Source organism: Rana temporaria, chromosome 5 (genome assembly GCF_905171775.1).
Source record: "Rana temporaria chromosome 5, aRanTem1.1, whole genome shotgun sequence".
Taxonomy (NCBI): Eukaryota; Metazoa; Chordata; class Amphibia; order Anura; family Ranidae; genus Rana; species Rana temporaria.
In genome coordinates this window covers 400,907,779-400,928,749 of record NC_053493.1, presented here as the reverse complement: position 1 = coordinate 400,928,749, position 20,971 = coordinate 400,907,779, and the positions used below count along the sequence as shown (strand labels likewise).

Genomic DNA, 20,971 nt, shown 5'->3' with positions numbered 1-20,971 from the left:
TGGTCATTTCAGAGTTCCTAGTTAGTACTCACGTAAGCATTGGTTATTTTGGAGTTCCTAGTTAGTACTCACATAAGCATTGGTCATTTCAGAGTTCCTAGTTAGTACTACCAGAAATACCAGATTTCACGTCTACAAGTCGTCCAAAACACGGCAGCCAGACTGGTAACAGGTAAAAAAAAAGGGGGGGATCAGTCTCCCTGGTCTTGAGGTCCCTCCACTGGCTGCCCGTACAGGATCGGGTGACATTCAAGTCACTCTGCCTCACCCACAAATGTATAAAGGGGAACGCTTCCCAATACTTAAGCGAGAAGATAAAACCCTACGTCACCAAGCGCGTTCTCCGGTCAACCAACCAAAACCTTCTCCAAATTCTTAAATCCCGCTACAAATCGAAGGGAGAACGTAGATTTTCGGTCCAAGGACCACGGCTCTGGAATGCTCTACCCACTACCATGCGCTTGGACGAAAACCATCAGGCCTTTAGGAAAAAACTAAAGACCCACCTCTTCTGAAGGACCGGCACGACTCTGGACGGAAAGAGCCTTGAGGTGATTAAGTTTGCATTTGTTGTGCTATACAAGTAACTCACTCACTCACTCAGTACTCACATAAGCATTGGTCATTTCGAAGTTCCTAGTTAGTACTCACGTAAGCATTGGTTATTTTGGATTTCCTAGTTAGTACTCACATAAGCATTGGTCATTTCGGAGTTCCTAGTTAGTACTCACGTAAGCATTGGTCATTTCGGAGTTCCTGGTCAGTTTCCGTCCATGTCAGCTTCTTCCCGCCATTATCAACACAGAAATACTTCTCAGTTGGTCCATCTCTCTGTAAAGGCAGGAACTGTCCTTTGTCATCACAGCGTAATCCGCGAGTATTGGCCTGACAATGCGTGACACCTGACAAAACACAACAGACACATGAGCAGCCATACTAGTCAAGTGTTCTTTCATTTTATCATTCTTATGGTTTATTTGGGCCGAGGAAAAATAAGATTTGTTATCTACCGATATTGATAGATTCTAAAATCCATGTATGACATGCCGTAAGGAAATCAATTTCAGCATAAACAAGCTGGATAATTCATCGCATTCAAATCAGTCCTACTTATTCGGTAAAGGTTCACAAAGTGGAACAAGCAGGCTTCATACTCCAAGGATGTACACATGGTGGTACCTTCATAATCTGCTCCATAAGCTGTTTCAAATACAATCCTTCTTCCCCCAAAGCATGCAGCTCAAGCAGACAAAACAATGCTGTTACTGATCTCTAAAGGTTGATGTTTTGTCAAAGGTCAACAGCTAAACTCCATCTTTAATAATCCCATCTGGCCACTGACATACTGTATACAGAGCGGAGTAACACTTGGCTGTCACCGGAAGGGCAGAGGTGTCTTTCTTGACAGCCTGGCTTCACCATTTTCCTTTTAGCACTTTTTTTTTTAAGATGAATGGTTCATACTTTGACAGTAGTTTCTGTAAACATCGGTTGCTTTAACAGATTATTTTTCAAATCTTTTAGTTTTAAATTTTAAATTTTAGTTTTTCCATTGCTTGCGCCTGACCTCCACAAGCCCCCTGGTCTTCTGGGTCTGACATCTTCCAGAGGAGTTACATTGTCATTACACCCATCCCTATTCCTTGAGAATGTACAATACACTGTGGGCCAGATTCTCAAAGGACTTACGACGGCGTATCTCCACGTACGCCGTCGTAAGTCCGAATCTGTGCCGTCGTATCTGTGTGCCTGATTCATAGAATCAGATACGCCTCTCTGTTGCCAAGATATGAGCGGCGTAAGTCTCCTACGCCGTCGTATCTTGGGCCGCTTATTTACGCTGGCCGCTAGGGGTGCTTCCATAGATTTACGCGTCAAATATGTAAATTAGCTAGATACGCCGATTCACGAATGTACTTGCGCCCGCTACGCCGTTTACGGAAGGCTTACGTCCGGCGTAAAGTTACCCCTGTAATGCAAGGTATGGACGTCGGAACAAGCGTATATTTTTACGTCGTTTACGTAAGTCGGACGTGAATGGGGCTGTGTGTAGGTTACGTTCACGTCACAGGCATTGAGCCAGCGTATCTTAGGGCATAAATTTGACGTGATACTGAGCATGCGCGCACATGCGTCGTTCATTAGGCGCGTCATTTACGTGGGGTCACGATTCATGTGCATACAACACGCCCCCTACCAGCCTACTTTGAATTAAGTGGGCTTACGCCGGCCAATTTAAGCTACCCCGCCGCAACTTACAGAGCAAGTGATTTGTGAATACTGCACTTGCCTGTCTAAGTTGCGGAGGCGTAGCGTAAATAGGATACGCTACGCCCGCACAAAGTTACGCCCTCCTACGTGAATCTGGCCCCAGGTATGTGTCATAGGTAGTGTATACAAAAAAAAAAAAACTACTGAATACCAATGTAGCACTATCCCCGTAGGAGCTGCTGGTTTAAATTTGGGCCTTGCACGTTATCTCACTCTTCGTTGTCTAGGGGATGAGATGAGAGTCTAAGAAACTTCAATGTCCACACAAGTTGTAAATCCTTTTTCTGTCAGGTTTTATTTAACACAAACTTGTATAGATAGAGGGATGGAGGGTCAGGGGAAGGTTCAGGCACACGATGCAGATCACTGAGGAACTTCTATGTTTCAAAAGTCACACGCACCACTTTCCTCAGAGTGGGTATTGCTCACCCGGATACGCCCCTCTCACTGGCCTAGCAGCCAGGAGGATGCACGGACAAAAAAAGAATACAGTCTCTGCCACAGACTTTTCTTTGAAAGTAGAAATCGAGAATCCAGAATCCGCTGCCACAGGATTTAGTACCCGGATTTCCAGCTGTACAGTTTAGAGCCTTTAAGCTGACCCGGCAACACTGTAAGGCATCATAGAATACGGTGCATCCTCCAATAAAGTTACCAGGCTCTCCCGAGATACCAGCCTTCCGCTTGGTCCTCCCCAGGACAGGTCCTCCTCTGGTTTCCACCATTGAGTGGCTTCCTCCCGCAGGACGGACAGCACAGGATCACATCTTTAAAGTGCAGTCCCCATTCAAGACAACTGGGCCTATCTGGTGGAAATGCCGCCTCGGGCCACGTAGTCCCGGGGTTGAAAATGGACCATCACATACCTTGAGCCAGGAGGGCCACGAGGCAAAGAGCCCAGAGAAAATGGCATCTGCCCCTTAAGTATCCTTCCCCAGCATGCCCTGCCACTCCCACTGGGCTGTTCCCGGGGAAAAACTACCAATACACTCTGGCCTGCCTGTGTTCCAACAATGGCCTGTGGTGGTAATCGCCACCTACAGGCAAACAATGGGAAAACCCTCCAAGCACAGCCATAGCCGGAACAGAGTCTGATTTAGCCTTAATCATCAGAGTCTGAGCTAACTACCAGCTCAGACATCCACTAAATTTAAACATAGCGCCTGGTCATCAGGAGCAGGGCGCTACACCAATACCAAGGAGATCCTCACACCTAATTGGGGAGTACCATCATCCTTTCTAATTAAACATAAGTCCAGACAAAGAAACAATGGGCCAGATCCACAAAAGGGATACGCAGGCGTATCTGCTGATACGCCGTCGTATCCCTGTTTCTATCTATGCGGCTGATTCACAGAATCAGTTACGCATAGATATTCCTAAGATCCGGCAGGTGTAATAGTTGGTGGCTGGGGGCATTTCTCGTCGAAATTCCGCGTCGGGTATGCAAATTAGCAGTTACGGAGATCCACAAAGGTTTTTCCCTTCGTTAATTCTCCGTAAGTGTTAGTTTGCCGTCGCAAAATTAGGGCTGCTTTTACAAAGTGTAAACTTACAGTAGTACACCATGTAAAAGTATAACCTTCTTTCCCGCATCGCTATCAAATTTTTATTTAAAAAACATTTTTTCCCGCCGCATCTCTTTTTTACCCGGCGCGATTCACAAAACTTGGCGCAACGTAACGTAACGCAAAGCAGGTCGGGAAAATAGCGTCGTGAGCATGCGCAGTACGTCCGGCGTGGGAGCGCGCCTAATTTAAATGGGACTCGCCCCATTAGATTGGGCACGCCTTGCGCCGGACAGATTTAAGTTACACAGCTGCAAATTTCTAGGTACGTGCTTTGTGGATCAGGCACTTAGGTAGAAATTTTGCGGCGGTGTAACTTAAATCGGAACATTTAAGTTGCGCCCGCTGGTTGTGGATCTGGCCCAATTTCACCAGGGCTTTAAAGGGTACTCCAAACACCAAAAATGAAAATCATAAGACTAAAAAGAAAAAAGAAGTTGCCTCTGCTATCTAAAATGAAAGCAGGATCTCCAAAAAAGGTGAAAACTTGACTTTTTCGTGGATAGGCCACATTGCAATTATTAAAATGAATATCCCTGCCAAGATTGTTGTACGTATTCCAAGCTGTTCCCATACAAATTCCTCCAGATTTTTTCAGAGAGCTAGACAAGGAATTTGATAGTTTCACATGGCCCGGAAAGAGACTACGCATCCGAAAATACTTTTTATGCCTTCCCAAATGCAAAAGGGGATTAAGCTTACCAAATTTAAAACATTACTATTATGCAGCTTACTTCATTCGCATCACTGACTATTTTTTACATGAAAATACCAAGGCCTGGTCAAAAACTGGGCAATAAAGCTCTAGGAACCCATTAACAACTGTTCCATGGTCTATGCACACTAATGCCGCGTACACACGATCGGACATTCCGACATCAAAACCGTGGATTTTTTTTTTACGACGGATTGTTCGCTCAAACTTGTCTTGCATACACACAGTCACACACATGTTGTTGGAAATTACGAACGGCAAGAACGTGGTCATGTACAACACTACGACGAGCCGAGAAAAATGAAGTTCAATGATTCCAAGCATTCGTCGAATTGATTCCGAGCATGCGTAGGATTTTTGTGCATCAGGATTGGCTACAGACGATCGGAATTTCCGACAAGAACTTTTGTTGTTGGAAAAACTGAGAACCAGCTCTCAAACATTTGTTGTCGGAAATTTCGGCCTCTGGACAATGTTGCAGGAGATTGGTTTAAAGATATTGGCCCAGATTCACAAAGGACTTACGACGGCATATCTCCAGATACGCCGTCGTAAGTCTGAATGTGAGGTATCGTATCTCGGCGCCTGATTCAAAGAATCAGATACGCCAGAATTTGTATAAGATACGACTGACGTAAGTCTCTTACGCCGTTGTATCTTAGGTGCATATTTACGCTGGCCGCTAGGTGGCGCTTCCGTTAAATTCCGAATCGAATATGCAAATGAGCTAGATACGCCGATTCACAAACGTACTTGAGCCCGGCGTATTAAAATACGCTGTTTACGTAAGGCGTCCTACCGGCGTAACTTTACCGCTCATAAAGCAGGGGTAAGTCATGTTAGGTATGGACGTCGGAACAGCGTCGTATTTTACATCGTTTGCGTAAGTCGTCCGTGAATGGGGATGGGCGTAGGTTACGTTCACGTCGACTAAACATTGAGCCGGCGTAAGTTAGGGAGAAAATTAGACGTCATACTGAGAATGCGCGCGCATGCGCCGCTCGTTAGGTGCGTCATTTACGTGGGTTCACGATTCATTACCATACAACACGCCCCCTACCAGCCTAGTTTGAATTAGGCGGGCTTACGCCGGCCCATTTATGCTACGCCGCCGTAACTTAGGGCACAAGTTCTTTGTGAATACAGTACTCGCCTCTATAAGTTACGGCCGCGTAGGGTATCTAGGATACGCTACGCCCGCACAAAGATACGCCCTCCTATGTGAATCTGGGCCATTCTCTCTTTCTGATTTTCTATTTTTACTTTCTTTCTCGTAAATTATTTTTTCCATGTGAAGAAGATTATTTACATTCTCCTTCATTTCCCTTCCCTTTCACTACAGTGCTGCCCCCCCCCCCCCCCCCCTCCATTCCCTTTCTCTTTACTTCATACCTGGTTACAGTGCCTTGAAAAAGTATTCATACCCCTTGAAATTTTCCAAATTTTGTTATGTTACAAGCAAAAACGTAAATGTATTTCATTGGGAATTTATGTGATAAACCAACACAAAGTGACACATAATTGTGAAGTGGAAGGAAAATTATAAATGGTTTTCAATTGTTTTTACAAATAAATATGTGAAAAGTGTGGGGTGTACATTTGTATGGCGCCCCACTGAGTCAATACTTTGTAGAACTGCCTTTCACTGCAATTACAGCTGCACGTCTTTTTGGGAATGTCTCTACCAGCTTTGCACATCTAGAGAGGGACATTATTGCCCATTCTTCTTTGAAAAATATCTCAAGCTCTGTCAGATTGGATGGAGAGCGTCTGTGATCAGCAATTTTCAAGTCTTGTCACAGATTCTCAATGTGATTTAGGTCTGGACTTTGACTGGGCCATTCTAACACATGAATATGCTTTGATCTAAACCATTCCATTGTAGCTCTGGCTGTATGTTTAGGGTCGTTGTCCTGTTGGAAGGTGAACTTCCCCCCAGTCTCAAGTCTTTTGCAGACTATAAAAGGTTTACTTCTAAGATTTCCCTGTATTTGACTCCATCCATCTTCTCATCAACTCTGACCAGCTCCCCTGTCCCTAGGTAAGGTTGGGGTCTGTGGAGGGGGGGGGGAGCATGAAAGGGTAATGAGTGGGACCAAATTCAATTATGGTTTTAGTAAAGCAAGGGTAATGTAGGATGAAGAATAGAGAAGTGCACAGGAAGTTGGAAAAGGGTGGAGCAAGGGGTCTCTCCCTGCGACCACCATACCAAACACAACCACACTTTGTCAAGTAATTCTTGTGAGTTTCCGGAAGGCTAGTCCTATGGCCCAGATCTTAGTATAGAACCTCTGGGGTAGATTCAAAGAGCAATTGCGTCTGCGTAACCATAGTTATGCAGCGCAATTGCTTACCTGCGCCGGCGTTATGAATGCTCCTGATTCAGGAACCTCGTTACGCCGACTGCAGCCTAAGAAATTACTGGCATAAGGCTCCTTATGCCAGTCATAACGTAGGCTGCATTCTTACGTTGGCCGCTAGGGGGCGTTCCCATTGTGGTCAGCGTACAGTATGCAAATTGCATACTAACGCCGATTCACAACCCTACGCAAGCCCTGCGTACGCAGTTTACGTCGTTTGCGTACGTCGGGTTTCGCGTAAGGCTGCTCCTGCTAATAGCAGGGGCAGCCAATGCTACGTATACCCATCGTTCCCGCGTCGCGAAGTTTAAATTTTACGTTGTTTGCGTAAGTGAATCGTGAATGGCGCTGGACGCCATTCACGTTCACTTTGAAGCAAATGACGTCCTTGCGACGTCATTTGCCGCAATGCACGTCGGGAAAGTTTCCCGACGGAGCATGCGCACTACGTTCGGCGCGGGAACGCGCCTAATTTAAATGATCCACGCCCCCTACGGGATCATTTAAATTACGCGCCCTTAAGCCGGGCATTTTTGAGGAGCGCCCACGCAAATTACGTGGCTACTGCTTCGTGAATGAAGCGTAGCGCAAATAATTTGCGGGGGCGCAGGGCAAAAACGGGACGCTGCGCCTCCGTAAGGAGTGCGCAGCGGTACCTGAATCTACCCCTCTGTTTATAATTTTTCCGAGCTAGGTGAAGTTCCATTAGGGAGATGAGGTCTGATTCCCTGACCCACACTAGTAGGATAGGCAATTGTGATGAGCACCTCTTCTCTTTATGGTCATTTTTTTTTAATGTGATGATAAATAAATATTTTAAATTGTATTTTTTTTTTGTTTCATGGTATTTCAATTATCCCTAAAGTCCCAGTCAAGTTTCCACTTTGTCTTTCCACAAAAAAAAAAAAAAAACACAGTTCATGAGCGTGTTTTATTGTTTTAGGTTGAAGAAACTTTGCATGCATATCTAATTTTGTCGAAAAACCCTACCTTCGAGCCATAGTAAACATTTTGTTTTGCTCCAGTTCCACTTAAAGGTAAATGTACAAAGCACAACTGTGATCAGCCCCAAGACAAACAAAATTCCTTCCCAAACCACGAAAGCACAAAACCTTATAAACATTTTGACAAAAGGTCACGATGAAGATTTTAATTATGTGTTCCTCCAAAACAGGAAATCTCATTACTCAGCTTTGTTAAGCGAGGGAACTGGATGTGTCACATTCATTGCCATGACCACATAAAGACCAACTCCTGATACATGTGCAATACATATGCTTCATTTGGGTCTGGTTAACAAACTTGAGCGTCTTGAAAGGGTTTGGGATGTTAAATGGAATCAGCTTTCCACAAACAGATTGATCATATGGCCTCATTAAAGAGAAGCCATGATTTGTACATGCTACTACTGATTCATAAACACATTTCAAGGGAAGAAAAAGAAAAAAAATGGATATTATATACACAACAATTTTATATATACAAATATATACAAATAAACATTGAACATAAGGTGCACCTACAATACATAGGCCCAGATTTACAAAGCACTTGCGCTGACGTATTTCAAGATACGCCGACGTATGTATAAATGTGCGCCAACGTATCTGTGCACCTGACCCACAAACAGAGATACGCCTTTAAAAGGCACTGAGTGCTCACTTCCTTTCAGTCCGGCCAGGAACACAGGAAACTGAATCCCATGTACCATGCGGTACCCCCCCCCCCCCCCCCGGGCACTATCTGATAGGGGACTGGGGACCCATAATGATAGAACACCAGACTACGAGGAGGAAGAGGAGCTCGGCCACGCTACAGCGGCAGCCTACATGGAAGAAGGGGAGGTGAGAATAGAAAAACATAGGGACTGGGGGGGGGGTAAGAACATGGGTGTAAAAAATTAATGTAGCGCTAACGTAGGCTTTGAGTGCGGGGGGGAGGATGCTTGGGGGCCCCCATTTTGCTTGAGGCCCCCAAAATCCTTCAAACGGCCCTGGGCGTACGTCTTAACCCGCGTACACACGGTCGTTCCAAACCGATGAGAATGGTCCGACGGGCCATTTCCATCGGTTCACCGCTGAAGTGGCCTGATGGTCTGATGTGCGTACACACCATCGTTCCAAAAACCGATCGGGTCAGAACGCGGTGACGTCAAACACACGACGTGCTGAATAAAACGAAGTTCAATGCTTCCAAGCATGCGTCGACTTGATTCTGAGCATGCGCGGGTTTTGAACCAATGCTTTCTGTACTAACCATCGGTTTGGACCGATCGGGCAGCGGTCCATCGGTTCGATTTTGAAGCATGTTTTAAAATTTTGGACCGAAGGAAAACAGACCGATGGGCTATACACACGGTCGGTTTGGACCGATGAAACTGAACCTCGGTCCATTCTCGGAACGTTAGGGGTACAAATTTGGTTCCTAAAAGAGACAGGTGGAAAAATTAGATATTGATTAGAATTACACTCACATTGGTTCGGTTTATATGCTCCAGCATAGGCAGTGGTGGTGCCCGGAGGACATTTTAGGCACTGGCTGCTCCCCGATTTCTCCTGGTAGAAGCCATGTGGACAAGGCACACATTCCTCATCTTCAGAGTAACTTCCCGCTGGACAAATCCCTGCAAAGGATCATTGTAGGTGTGACCACACTGGATTTTTAACTACCTTCTGCAGTTCCTGTTGCCAATAAGTGCAGAGCTAGTGCTAGGCTTTCTTTCTTCTTGTAAGGCTACATTTCCACTATTGCAACCCCAAAGTCACACGATTTAGAGCACAACTTTGATGTGACTTTGAGTGCAGCTTTGATACAACTTTACAGTCTCTGGATCAAAGTTGCATCAAAAGTCACATCAAAATAGTGCAGGAACCTTTTCAAATTCGCTGCAACTTTAAGTCACATAGATGGGAATGGGTGCCTTTGAGATCAATGGGCTGTGACTTGTCATGTCCAAAGTCGCATGACAAGTCACGCTAGTGGAAATGGAGCCTTAAAGTGGATGTAAACCCCAAAAATTTTTGATGTCACAATGTAGAGTATAAGATTTCCTATCATCTGTGCCCAGTCTTGCCACGCAGAGTTAATCCAGCTCTGAGCAATCCTCTTTTATTGTTCAGTGAAAATGAACAGACTTCCAGATAAAACCCTGTCTAAATAAAAAGTCCTTTCCTCTCTCCTTGCTTTGAGTGAAAGTATAAAAAAAAGTATAAAAAGCGAGAAATCCACCCCTCCCCCACATAACACATCCTGGTAATATACAATGACCTGTGGATCACCTCATATTATGATAAACATAACATAACATATGATAAACATGTCCAAGCTAGATATGTAAATAACCTGTTACTCAAAGGCCCCGTACACACGACCGAGTTTCGCGGCAGAATTCAGCCAGAAACTCGGTCGGAGCTGGATTCTGCCGAGAAACCCGGCCGTGTGTACACTTTCGGCCGAGGAAGCCGACGAGGAGCTCGGCGAGGAAATAGAGAACATGTTCTCTATTTCCTCGTTGTTCAATGGGAAATTTCGGCTCGCCGAGATCCTCGGCGGCTTCACAAGGAACTCGACGGGCAAAACGATGTGTTTTGCCCGTCGAGTTCCTCGGACATGTGTACGGGGCCAAAGCAAGGAGAGAGGAAAGGACTTTTTATTTAGACAGGTTTTTATCTGGAAGTCTGTTAATTTTCACTGAACAATAAAAGAGGATTGCTCAGAGCTGGATTATATACAGATGATAGGAAATCTTATTCTCTACATTGTGACATAAAAAAAAATGTTTTGGGTTTACATCCACTTTAAAGCCCAGCATGATCATTCAGCACTGTATTATGCAGGCATTCTGTGTACAATTAGTAAAACAATGGTTTTATGAAACATAGGTAGAAATATATAAAAAAAAACATCAATTTATAAAGCGGTAAAAAATTGTGGGAAAACAAATAATAAATAATAGACAAAAAAATATATAGATTTGGATTAAGCTGCCAAACAGCTGCTTATGATCATCTGACCCATTGTCAAGGGAAATGCCTGACCATGCCAGTTGTCAGTATTATTGTTCCCTTTAAAGCAGCTTATCTGCTGGAGATGCTCATTTTTTCCCCTGTCAAAAACTTTTATTTTTATTTATTTTTTGCTTTATTTAGGTTTTTTCAACATACAAAAAATAAAAACCAAAAAGAATTACAGGTGCCTAACATAGCGCTTGACATAAACTTTCTAAGTTGATAGAGCTGAGCTTTCAAGCTGTAAGGCTGTTCCACATCCCTCAGAATATATGTTGCCTGTGGGCAGGTATGATAAGGACTGCGCATCTATGGCTATTCAAATATTTACACATTTTTAACAACAGTAAATATGCTTTAAAATATGCCTGCATTGACCTCTGGAGCTATCACCAATTGGAGCAATTCATCCCCAAAGTCCACAATACAAACAGTGAGGTCTTTCAAGCAGGGTCTCAACACTGTTTTCACTATGTTTACATTAGCATTAGCATTTGAAAGAATGTCAAGTTGTGAAGTCACTACTGGAAGGGGGTAGCTGAGCTACAGAGATAATTAGAATTTTGAGGATTAATTGCTCCACAGTAATTGCACCTACAGGGATTAGTGAGGGCTGCTAAAGTGGAACTTTTACTATTTTTTTTTTTTTTTTTTTTAATGTTAGCTGGATCTTTAATCTTGGTGTAGCCAACATCCCATGAGGCAGTGTAATGCCTCGTACACACGATCGTGATTTTTGACAAGAAAACCGTTAGCTGGATTCATAAAGACCGCCGCATCTTTAAGGCGGCGTAGCGTATCGTATTTACGCTACGCCGCCTTAAGTTAGATAGGCAAGTACTGTATTCACAAAGTACTTGCCTCCTAACTTACGGCGGCGTAGCGTAAATGTGGCCGGCGTAAGCGCGCCTAATTCAAATTAGGCTGAGGGGCGTGTTTTATGTTAATGGAGGGTGACCTGACGTGATTGAAGTTTTTTACGAACGGCGCATGCGCCGTCCGTGTATACATATCCCAGTGTGCATTGCGGCAAAGTACGCCGCAAGGACATATTGGTTTCGAAGTGGACGTAAATTACGTCCAGCCCTATTCACGGACGACTTACGCAAACGACGTAAAATTTTCAAATTTCGACACGGGAACGATGGCCATACTTAACATTACTTGTCCAACTATTTGATGGAATAACTTTACGCCTGAAAATGCCTTACGTAAACGGCGTATCTTTACTGCGTCGGGTGCACGTACGTTCGTGAATAGGCGTATCTAGTGATTTACATATTCTACGCCGACCTCAATGGAAGCGCCACCTAGCGGCCAGCCTAAATATTGCACCCTAAGATACGACGGCACAGGCTGTCGTATCTTAGCTAGGTTTAAGTGTATCTCAGTTTGAGAATACACTTAAATTTAGGACGGGGCAGATTCCGAGTTAGGTCGATGTATCTACTGATACGCCGGCCTAACTCTTTCTGAATCAAGCTACGTGTTTCTTTTTTCAGCAGGAAAATGGCTGAAATTTGTCTTGCATACACACGGTCACACTAATCTTGGCTGAAATTCCGACCATCAAGAACGCGGTGACGTACAACACGTACGAGGAACCGAGATCAATGAAGTTCAATAGGCAGTTCGGCTCTTTTGCTTGATTCTGAGCATGCGTGTTTTTGTTGCGCGTCGTAATTGCATACAGATGAATGCAATTCGTGATAGGATTTTTTCCTGTCACGAAAATTTAGATTCTTGGCAGGAAAACTGACAGAAAAAGTGTGATGGAGCCTACACACGGCCGTTTTTCTTGAAAAAAACCTCACATCGCACTTTTGCTGTCACGAAAACCGATCGTGTGTACGAGGCATTACAGTTAGGGATTAAATATCACAGTATTAAAATTTTTCAAAATTGTCGATATTTTTTAAATTTTTTAATGCAAAAAATAAGAACCGCAGAGGTGATCGAATACCACCAAAAGAAAGCTCTATTTGTGGGGAAAAAAGGAAGTACCGTATTTATCGGTGTATACCACGCACTTTTTTGCCCTGAAAATCAGGGGAAAATCGTGGGTGCGCGATATACGCCGATACCCGCTTTCCCGCGCCGAGTTTGAACACTGCGCCGGCATACACCCAGCGCAGTACACTCGTGTATAGTCGGGCAGGCTCGGCTCCTCTCGCGCTCACGTCCTGGACGTACAGGACGTGAGCGCGAGAGTAGCCGAGCCTGCCCGACTATACACAAGTGTACTGCGCTCGGTATATGCAGGCGCAGTATTCAAACTCGGCGCGGGAAAGCGGGGATCGAGCGGGGAGGACGCCGCAGAAGGATGCCGGACCCGAAGAAGAGGACATCCGAAGCCGCAGACGGACACCGGACCCGACGAGGCCGCCGATGGACGCCGTGCAAGACACCAAAACTGTAAGTACTAAAATGTTTTTTTACAGGAATGTCAGGTCCACTTTAGGGGTGCGCGCTATACACCGGAGCGGGCAATACCCCGATAAATACGGTAAATTTCATTTGGGTGCAACGTCGCACGACCACGCAATTGTCAGTTAAAGCAACGCAGTGCCGAATCGCAAAAGGTGCTCTGGTCAGGAAGGGGGTAAATTCTTCCGGGGCTGAAGTGGTTAAATGAATGGGCTACCCTACGGCCTAGTACACACGTCCGAGTATCTCGTCAGGAAAAACCTGTTGTTTTCCCTGACGAGATTCTTGGCAAGAGACTCTTGCCGCCGGAGTGTACTGACAGTCATTTCAAAAGAACCGCGGTTCTCTTGAAAGGAAAGAACGCGGTGACGTCATCGCGTATTACCAGCATGCACTCGTCACATTCAATGCCGTCGCCGCCATCTTGCTTTACCCTACCTATGCCGTGGAAGCTTCCGCGCATGCGTCAAAGTCATTTCGAGCATGCGCGGGTTTCCGCCGCGACAGGTATGTATACACACGCTCGGGTTTCTCGTCAGGAAACAGGCCGACAAGAATCTTGACGAGAAAAAAGAGAGCAGGTTCTCTTTTTTTTCAGTCGAGATTCTGGCCAGATTTCCAGACGAGAAACCTGAATGCCTCGTACACACGAACGGGAATCTCGACAGGAAGCAGTTTTCTTGCTGTTTTTTGCAGAGAAACCCGGTTGTGTGTAATACGCCCCTGCCTGGTTGAACCTGTAGGTGTGAACCAAGCCTTAGGCCCCGTACACACGTCCGAGGAACTCGACGGGCAAAACACATCGTTTTGCCCGTCGAGTTCCTTGTGAAGCCGCCGAGGATCTCGGCGAGCCGAAATTTCCCATTGAACAACGAGGAAATAGAGAACATGTTCTCTATTTCCTCCCTGAGATCCTCGTCGGCTTCTTTGGCCGAAAGTGTACACACGGCCGGGTTTCTCGGCAGAATTCAGCTCCGACCGAGTTTCTGGCTGAATTCTGCCGAGAAACTCGGCCGTGTGTATGGGGCCTTAGGGCTCTTTCACACTGGCGGCCCGTTCAGGTCCGCCTGCCAGTTTTTTTGGCGGACCTGAACGGGCGCTCCGTGCTCCTCTATGGAGCCGCGGATGTCAGCGGTGACATGCCCGCTGACATCCCACCCGCTCCGATCCTCCAAAGTGTGACGGAGGAAAATCCTACTTTTCCATCCGTCTGGCAGATCGGATCGAGTGAACACAGACATACGGTCCGTGTTCATCCGATCCCCCCATAGGGGGGAGCAGAGAAAAGACAGGGCGGTCCCTGCACAGTGTGCGGGGACCGCCCTGTCATCCGCCGGCTCAGCGGGGATCAACGGAGCGATCCCTGCTGAGCAAGCGGATGTGCACGGGGCGGATCATTACTGATCCGCCCCGTGTGAAAGAGGCTTTATGGAGGACCACCCAGGGGAGGGCTGACAGGGGGGGTAGGGTGGAAATCTCCCCCCGGGCTGGTGACACTATGCACAGCCACCGGGCGCCACTACTAAATGCTGTTTTTGCAGAGCAGGAATATGCCTGTTGAAGCTCTGTTAACACAGGTCACGGCCGCTGCTCACCTCCCACTGTGCAGCCGTGCCTGTGTCAGCTCCGAGGTAGATGGCTGCAGAGCTGAGCTATGTCGCGTCTCACACATAGCTCAGCCTCAGCGCACACCAGTGCTGACATCCCCTTCTCTCTCTGCACAGACACAAGAACTCTGATGCAAGGGGGGCCTCTGTGCGCACTCTGATGCAAGGGGGGCCTCTGTGCGCACTCTGGTGATCATGAAAAATCTTAGACTGTTTTCCTCGATCCATCACTTTTCCACGCTCTGTGGGCCACTTGACTGGACTTGCCCCCCAGGCCTAAGGCTGCCAGCCCTCCCCTGGGACCACCTGCCTCTAAAGGTCTGTACATTCACCTGAACTGGGTATACTGGTTTCATTGCTGGACACGATTTGACTTTTGCTACTTGAGTTCACTTTGTCTCTTGGAGTGAGCCGGTGGCTTTTTGAAGAATCTATTCAGCTACATTGCTATTTATAATTTGAAACATTGTTGCACCTTCTGGATACGTATTTATATTTCACTGGTGGGATCCCCCGAGTTTTGTAATTTTATTTTTTCAGAAGACAATTTGGGTTGGACATATACTTTAATGGACAGGGAGGTCTGACTTTGTACGCTGACCTTAATCTCCACCCTGGAGAAGTCGTACATACCACATCCAGCAACGTTCTCAATTTCGTCTGCCCGAGATTTCAGCAACTTCTGGAATCCTTTAGCACAGCTCAGTCTGACCTGTGTGGAGGAGTCTTTAGGGAGGAAATCAGACTTGTCTGCCACAAAGAGCTTGGAATCCAAATCCAGGGAATAGCTGCCAGATCCGATAACTGATAGCAGGCGTCCAACCACGTTCTCCGTCGCCAGCGCATTCTCTGAGAAGGAACAGAAGATTATAACTAGAGAAATAATGGCACATGTAAGGATTATTATGGGTAAGGCTGACATAAATGTTATCCACTTTGTTTGCCGGGGGACCAAAAGGTGAATCTACGTCTGACTTACTTTTCTGTTGGCACTATGGGGTGGATTTACTAAAACTGGAGAGTGCAAAATCTGGTGCAGCTCTGCATAGAAACCAATCAGCTTCCATACCTAGATTCAGAGACGCCGCTGCAACTTTAAGGCGGCGTAGCGTATCGTATTTACGCTACGCCGCCTTAAGTCAGAGAGGCAAGTACTGTATTCACAAAGTACTTGCCTCCTAACTTACAGCGGCGTAGCGTAAATGGGGCCGGCGTAAGCGTGCCTAATTCAAATTAGGCTGAGGGGGCGTGTTTTATGTTAATGGGGGGTGACCTGAAGTGATTTCGGCGTTTTTTACGAACGGCGCATGCGCCGTCCGTGTACATATCCCAGTGTGCATTGCTCCAAAGTACGCCGCAAGGACGTATTGTTTTCGAGGTGAACGTAAATTACGTCCAGCCCTATTCACGGACGACTTACGCAAACGATGTAAAATTTTCATTTTTTGGGCCGGGCGCATGGAAAGGGGGGGCCGTGGCGGTGGATGGGGAGGCGGCGCCCATGCGCCCACAATGGACTGGCTACCCCTGTTGGAAGGGGAAATTTGGGGGGTGGCTGGGGGTATGTATTGCTCTAGGAGGGGAAATTTGAGTGGGGGGGGCTGAGAGTGGTGATTTGGGGGGGGGCATTTAAGCTGGGGGAATTTGGGGAGCAAAGATTTGCGCTGGGAGGGGGGATTTCAGCAGGGGGTTGTGGGATTTGGGGTGATTAGTTCTGGGAGGACGGAATTTAAAGTGGGGGGGGGGGGATGTGTACTAGGAGGGGAATTTTTTGAGGGGGTATTTGAGCTGGGGGATTTGGGGATCAAAGATTTGTGCTGGGAGGGGGGTTTCAGCAGGGGGGCAGATTTGTACTGGGAGGAGGGGGAATTTTATGCTTGGGGGAAAAGCATGCCGGAAAATACCACATTATGGTCACTAGATGGAGCTAATGATTATCATCAATCATCATCATCATCATTAATTATCATCATCATCATCATCATAAATCATCATCAATAATCATCATTCTCAATGATCATCATAATATATAATATGTATTTACTATGATCATCAGCTCCAGCTTGTGGCTATAATGTGGTGTTTTTTGGGCATAAATAGCATTTGAGGGAATATTTGCACAGAAGGAATGTACACACAGGGCCAGATTCATAAAGGAGATACGACGGCGTATCTCCAGATACGCCGTCGTATCTCTGAGTCTGGCCGGTCGTATCTATGCGCCTGATTCATAGAATCAGTTACGCATAGATTTCTATTAGATCCGACCGGCGTAAGTCTCTTACGCCGTCGGATCTTAACTGCATATTTACGCTGGCCGCTAGGGGCGTGTACGCTGATTTACGCCTAGAATATGTAAATCAGCTAGATACGCGAATTCACGAACGTACGCCCGGCCGACGCAGTACAGTTACGCCGTTTACGTTAGGCTTTTCCCGGCGTAAACTTACCCCTGCTATATGATGCATATATGCGGCGCACCAATGTTAAGTATGGCCGTCGTTCCCGCGACGAAATTTGAAAAATTTACGTTGTTTGCGTAAGTCGTCCGTGAATGAGGCTGGACGTCATTTACGTTCACGTCTAAACCAATACGTCCTTGCGGCGTACTTTGGAGCAATGCACACCGGGAAATTCCACGGACGGCGCGTTCGTGAAAAACGTCAATCACGTCGGGTCATGGTTAATTTGCATAACACACGCCCACCTCTTCACAATTTGAATTAGGCGGGCTTACGCCGGCCTATTTACGCTACGCCGCCGTAACTTTCTTTTGAGAATACGGCACTTGCCTGTAAAAGTTGCGGAGGCGTAACGTAAATAGGATACGTTACGCCCGCACAAAAATACGCCATTCTACGTGAATCTACCCCACAGTTTTGTTGGATGAATACACTCCTAAGAAAGTCACAGAGCCCTGAGCGCCGTGTTCTGTCCTTTGCTCTCCCTGTATCAGTAATGATAATTATGCCAACTTTCTGTAAAATAGGATTTTTTATTGATTAGTGGTGTAAAAGGAGTTTTGTTTTATACAGTGCCTTGAAAAGGTATTCATACCCCTTGAAATTTTCCACATTTTGTCATGTATTTTATTGGTATTTTATGTGATGGACCAACACAAAGTGGCACATAATTGTGAAGTGGAAGGAAAATAATAAATGGTTTTAATTTTTTTTTACAAATAAATATGTGAAAAGTGTAGTGTACATTTGTATGGCGCCCCCCGGAGTCAATACTTTGTATAACCTCCTTTCTCTGCAATTACAGCTGTAAGTCTTTTTGGAGATGTCTCTACCAGCTTTGCACATCTAGAGAGGGACATTTTTGCCCATTCTTATATAATATCTCAAGCTCTATCAGATTGGATGGAGAGCGTCTGTGATCAGCAATTTTCAAGTCTTGCCACAGATTCTCGGTTGGATTTAGGTCTGGTCTGTGACTGGGCCATCCTAACACATGAATTTGCTTTGATCTAAACCTTTTTCGGGGTGGGGGGGGCATCATTTTAAGGTCATCCATGCTACGCCCCTTTTCAACAATGTCATTATCAGAGTCAGAGACCTTGGACATAGTAGAGGCGATGGTCAGAGTCTTCTCTGTACTATGTCCGCAACCTTGAAATGCAGCCTGATCACACAGAGCGGCGATCTTCCGCTCTGTCACGGCGCTTGGATTTGAATATCCCCGCAGCCACTGTAACAAAGTCCCGCCTCCTAGACTCCTCGCACTCGATACCCGTCACACTGATACACTGTCTCAGCATTGGTTTAGTGTTCCACCTATCACAGGAGTGGGGTCAAGGAAGGAGGGACTTTGTTACAGCGGCAGCACCACCAAACTCTCCATGACACAGTGGAAGATCGTCACTGTGTTTGTGTGTGACAGTGACGTACACAAGGAGGGGGAGGGGAGGACTCTGGCACTTGAGCTTCAGCACCCTTCCTTTGCCTCAGCCTTGGGCGCCGAGATCGGCACTTGTCCGATCCCTGATTCCAGGGGGCAGGGCCGATCCTAGGGTCACAGGCGCCTGGGTGCAGCAATATTTCTGGCGCCCCCACATGGGCGTCGTCATTTTACTAACTCCTCCCCTTTACAAATGTTTCTATGGCAATGACTCAACCACAGAGATGCTCCCCCTCAAAGTCTTCATTAATCTGGGATCCTTACATGATCTCTTAACAATAAACAAAATACAGGACGAGAAGCAGAGTACTTTATTTGGACCTGGAGGGGGCCTCTGTGATGGACACAGAGAGGGCTTCTGTTAGAGAGTCTGTTAGATGTTCGGCGCCCCCACCTCTGCAGGCGCCTGGGTGCAATGCACCCTGTGCACCCTGCCTAGGATCGGCCCTGCCAGGGGGCACTTGCCGCCCCTTGCGGACGCCCATGGCTCTGGCTGTATGTTTAGGGTCGTTGTCCTGCTGGAAGGTGAACCTCCTCCCCAGTCTCAAGTCTTTTTCTTCTAGGATTGTCCTGTATTTGGCTCCATCCATCTTCCCATCAACTCTGACCAGCTTCCATGTCCCTGCTGAAGAAAAGCATCCTCACAACGTTTCACGGTGGGGATGGTGTGTTCAGGGTGATGTGCAGTGTTAGTTTTCCATCACACATAGCATTTTGCTTTTTGGTCAAAAAGTTTAATTTTGGTCTCCTCTGACCAGAGCACCTTCTTCCACATGTTTGCTGTGTCCCCCACATGGCTTCTCTCAAACTGGAAACAGGACTTCTTATGGCTTTTTTTCATCAATGTCTTTCTTCTTGCCACTCTTCCACAAAGGACAGATTTGTGGAGAGCACGACTAATAGTTGTCCTGTGGACAGATTCTCCCCCCTGAGCTGTGGATCTCTGCAGCTCCTCCAGAGTTACCATGGGCCTCTTGGCTGCTTCTCTGATGAATGCTCTACTTGCCCGGCCTATCAGTTTGGTGGACGGCCATGTCTTGGTAGGTTTGCAGTTGTGCCATACTCTTTCTATTTTCGGATGATGGATTGAACAGAGCTCCGTGACATGTTCAAAGCTTGGGGTATTTTTTTATATTCTAACCCTGCTTTTTACTTCTCCACAACTTTATCCCTGACCTGTCTGGTGTGTCTCTTGGCCTTCATGATGCTGTTCGTTCACTAAGGTTCTCTAACAAACCTCTGAGGGCTTCACAGAACAGCTGTATTTATACTGAGATTAAATTACGCACAGGTGGACTCTATTTACGAATTAGGTGACTTCTGGAGGCAATTGGTGCCACTAGATTTTAGTTAGGGGGATCAGAGAAAAGGGGGCTGAATAAATGCAAGCCACACTTTTCAGATTTTTTTTTATAAACCACCATTTAAAATTTTCCTTCCACATCACAATTATAGGGCCACTTTGTGTTGGTCTATCACATAAAATCCCAATAAAATACATTGAATTTTTTTTTGTAACATAACAAAATGTGGAAAATTTCAAGGGGTATGAATACTTTTTCAAAGCACTGTAGATGTGTCTGGTGTTCGTCTGTTATAAGAGAAATAAAAATGGGCCTCCCACTACAAACCTTCTTCTGAAAATGCTAATTTCTTGGCTGTCATGTTGATTTAACTACTCGCCGACCAGCAGCCGTCATTCTACGGCGGCAGGTCAGTCTCTTTTGCCTGACGAAGAGGTCCTGCGTGACCTCGAAACGTTGCTTTTTGGATCGCTATTATGCATTAAATTTTTGGACGTTTTTTCAATGATCCTTGGTGTGCTGGCGAATATGTGTACAGGTCAGTCTCCTGGGCGATAGCCCGTACAATAACGTCCGCTCTCTTAGCGGCCACTAGTGGCGCGTGCACGCCGCCTGAGGCGCGCGTGCACCCCCCGCTCGTCCGTGACTCCCGTGCGGGTGCCCGACGGGCGGGGATCGCCGCCGGGCACCCGCGATTGCTCATAACAGAGCGGGGACTGGGAGCTGTGTGTGTAAACACACAGCTCCCAGTCCTGTCAGGGGGAGAAATGCCTGACCGTCTGTTCATGCAATGTATGAACAGTGATCAG

General features: G+C 46.3%; 1 protein-coding gene across 1 annotated transcript in view; it reads right to left on the bottom strand.

The window, feature by feature from the left end:
* TG (thyroglobulin) overlaps positions 1 to 20,971 on the bottom strand; it is a 426,102-nt gene that overhangs the window by 301,743 nt on the left and 103,388 nt on the right. Inside the window, exons 20-22 of the mRNA XM_040354673.1 lie at positions 15,589 to 15,804; positions 9,388 to 9,537; positions 732 to 902 (exon numbers count right to left, since the gene is read on the bottom strand). Coding sequence (XP_040210607.1) covers positions 732 to 902; positions 9,388 to 9,537; positions 15,589 to 15,804 — 537 coding nt within the window. The remainder of the gene's footprint in view (positions 1 to 731; positions 903 to 9,387; positions 9,538 to 15,588; positions 15,805 to 20,971) is intronic.